Source organism: Poecilia reticulata, linkage group LG7 (assembly GCF_000633615.1).
Source record: "Poecilia reticulata strain Guanapo linkage group LG7, Guppy_female_1.0+MT, whole genome shotgun sequence".
NCBI lineage: Eukaryota > Metazoa > Chordata > Actinopteri > Cyprinodontiformes > Poeciliidae > Poecilia > Poecilia reticulata.
The window spans coordinates 31,269,582-31,272,424 of record NC_024337.1 but is presented as its reverse complement, the minus strand read 5'-3'; the positions used below and the strand labels follow the sequence as shown (position 1 = coordinate 31,272,424).

The 2,843-nt window shown below is 41.7% G+C and overlaps 1 protein-coding gene across 1 annotated transcript in view; it reads right to left on the bottom strand.

Moving 5' to 3' along the window:
• LOC103468121 (myosin-7-like) overlaps positions 1–2,670 on the bottom strand; it is a 29,766-nt gene extending 27,096 nt beyond the window's left edge. The window contains exons 1-2 of the mRNA XM_017305662.1: positions 2,222–2,670; positions 1,854–2,046 (exon numbers count right to left, since the gene is read on the bottom strand). Of these exons, the coding sequence (XP_017161151.1) occupies positions 1,854–1,934 (81 nt within the window). The 5' untranslated portion in view covers positions 1,935–2,046; positions 2,222–2,670. The remainder of the gene's footprint in view (positions 1–1,853; positions 2,047–2,221) is intronic.
• Positions 2,671–2,843: the final 173 nt, after the last annotated feature.

Here is a 2,843-nt window from a genome sequence, read left to right as displayed (position 1 = left end):
GAGACAGGGAGACATGGAGACAGAGAGACATAGAGACACAAAGTCCAACAGGTTCTGAAATCAAGTTTCTGATTCTACTTTGAGTCCAGATGTTCAGAAATATCCCAAAAAAATAAGATGGAAATTAAAGTGAAGAAAAACATAAAGAATGAAAAAATAATAAAAATCTGTTACTTTTGTCTTTATTTTAAATAACTGAAATGTCTTGAACATTATAAAAAGAAACTAAATATGTAAATATATAAAAACATACATTTAAAAATATAATCACTCACTAAGCAGAGTAGACATCAGATTAACATTTTTTATTCTTTGTGTGAATATTTTCAGATTTATCTTTATCCAGCATAAACGTTAGCTAGGCTAACCCAAAGCACCCATTAGCTCTGCTAATGCTAAAGCGCTACACCAACATAGTGATTAGTGGAAGCTAATGCTAAAGCACTGAACGCTAATATCAACCATGTGAATACGTGTAACATCGCCCTCCACTGGCCAAATTTGTTACTGCACACCTGTTAGCATTGTTGTTTTTAATCACCTAGTTTCCTGTGGGGAAACGTAGCCATTAGCGGCTTTGTGTGTTTGATGCGTGTGATGGACTAGAGCTCCCTCTGGTGGTCAGAACCGGGCCTGTCGGGTCTCCCTGTTGGCCGCCCGCCCGCCGTGTGCGGATGTTTGGTGAAGTAGAAACTGAGTCAGGATGAGTTTTAAGTTGGAAATATCAAACCTTTTCTCACGTTTGTGATGAAATGGAAATAGTAAAGATTCGGTCCATCAGCCTGGCTCTTCGCCGAGTCCTGCATCTTTCAGAATAAAAGCCTCAGTATTTTACCTGAGGGCCGGACCCGTCTGAGCTCATAAAACCTGCTGATCCTCACATCAGCTGCTGCTGGAGGTTTTCCACTAAACATGCGGAGCATTCAGACTCCTGCTGTACTGCAGTTTCCTCACTAGAGGGCGATGTTGCAGTTAATCCAGATTTTCACACATGTAAGAGGAAATACCTTTTCCTTGTCGCAAAATCTTTTTCATCTGATAAACAGAATTTACCCCACAGAGCATTTCAGATAAATCTGTTTCCATCAGCTTTAAAATAATTCAATAAGTCAAATATTTATGGAAGTAAATATGTGCCATCAGAATTTGAATAAAAAAATGCATCTGAAACTTGAATGTTGTATATTTGTGCTTTTTCAATTAAAAAAAAAATTCAGTGTCATTATTTGTACATGTTTGCAATTTTTATTTGTTAAAAAATTCACATTCCTATTTCATCAGATTTTGATGGCACATATTTACTTCCATAAATATTAAAGAATCTGATCTGAGTCAAACTGTCAGCAGTTTTTGTTTCTGACTGGAAAATATTATTTGGAAATTTTTTAGCAAAAATTTGTTTTTTAACCCATCATAAGAAAAAATTGTGTTAATTTTTGACCACATGAATTTTTGACCAAATGAAATATTTAATAAGAAAGTTGGCAAAATGTTTAGGTTGGAGCTAAATATTTAGTTGATAAGCTAAAATGTTTAGCTTAGCTAATTCCAACTGCACATTGGCTAAGTATTKAGTTGCTAATTAAATATCTTGTTTGAAAAGTTTCCTGCAGATGATTAAACATGACAAGATAAATCATTTATACTCCTGATCAGTTTTTACAGTGTAACTTTACAAACAGATAAAACATATTAATCACGTCAAAAACGTAACTAAATCTCAGCAACGATGATATTTTTAATTTCCAGAAGAATCAGCGTAAAGAACAGATTTTTGTTTTTTCACCTCAACGCCAACATGCCGGGCAGCCGCCGGGGCTGCTGGGTAATGTAGTGCAGCGGGCTGCTCCTACCTTGCCGGTCGGAAGCTCTGCAGGTTTCCTCTCTGAGGGTTGATGTCGGTCCGGCTGTCCGGCTTTAAAAGCTCCCAGCATGTGACCGCCCGCCTCCGCTGCGGCTCACTGGGAGAACTGGTCTGACTGGGCGGCCATATAAGGTCAGACCTCCACCTGCTTCCTGCTGGCCTTGGAGCCAGATCAGACTGTCCTGATCAGACACATGGACACTTTTACCAGAAAATTATTTTAAATCCTTTTTAGTTTCTAGATTTTAATAAATAAATGAAGAATTAAAAATAGTTTTGTTTGATGTAAACTTTCTGATTGAAAGCCTTCATGAACATTGATTATTGGTTGAATAAATACTGAAACGTTATTTTTACCCAGCCTGGTCCACCTGATCCCCGCCGGCTTCTGCAGCGGCAGACAGAAGATCCAGCTGGTTTCAGGGGGTTGTCGGTGCAAACCCGGGATTATTCTGGGATTTCTGCTGTGGACGTTTGGCAGACGTCTGGAGCCTGAGGATGATGAATGACGGGATGAAGAGCGGAGGCTCAGCGGGTCGGGTGTGTGGCTCATATGCTGCACAGATCCCAGTAATCCCAGTCCCAGCGCTGCGGTCCCATCAGCTGTCCCAGCGCTGCGTCCCTCAGCGGCTGGACAGAGGACAGCGGACCGTCTGACATTTTGTTTTGTCACCATTCCTCTCCAACTCCTGGTGATTCTCTGTAATCCCTGGAAAAGTCGTAGTAAAACCAGGAGAGACGCAAACAGCTGCAGTTCAGACACAAACGCTGCTGAAGCTGCTGCAGCAGAGGAGGAAGCTGCTGCAGCAGAGGAGGAAGCTGCTGCAGCAGAGGAGGAAGCTGCAGCAGAGGAGGAAGCTGCAGCAGCAGAGGAGGAAGCTGCTGCAGCAGAGGAGGAAGCTGCAGCAGCAGAGGAGGAAGCTGCAGCAGAGGAGGAAGCTGCAGCAGCAGAGGAGGAAGCTGCAGCAGCAGAGGAGGA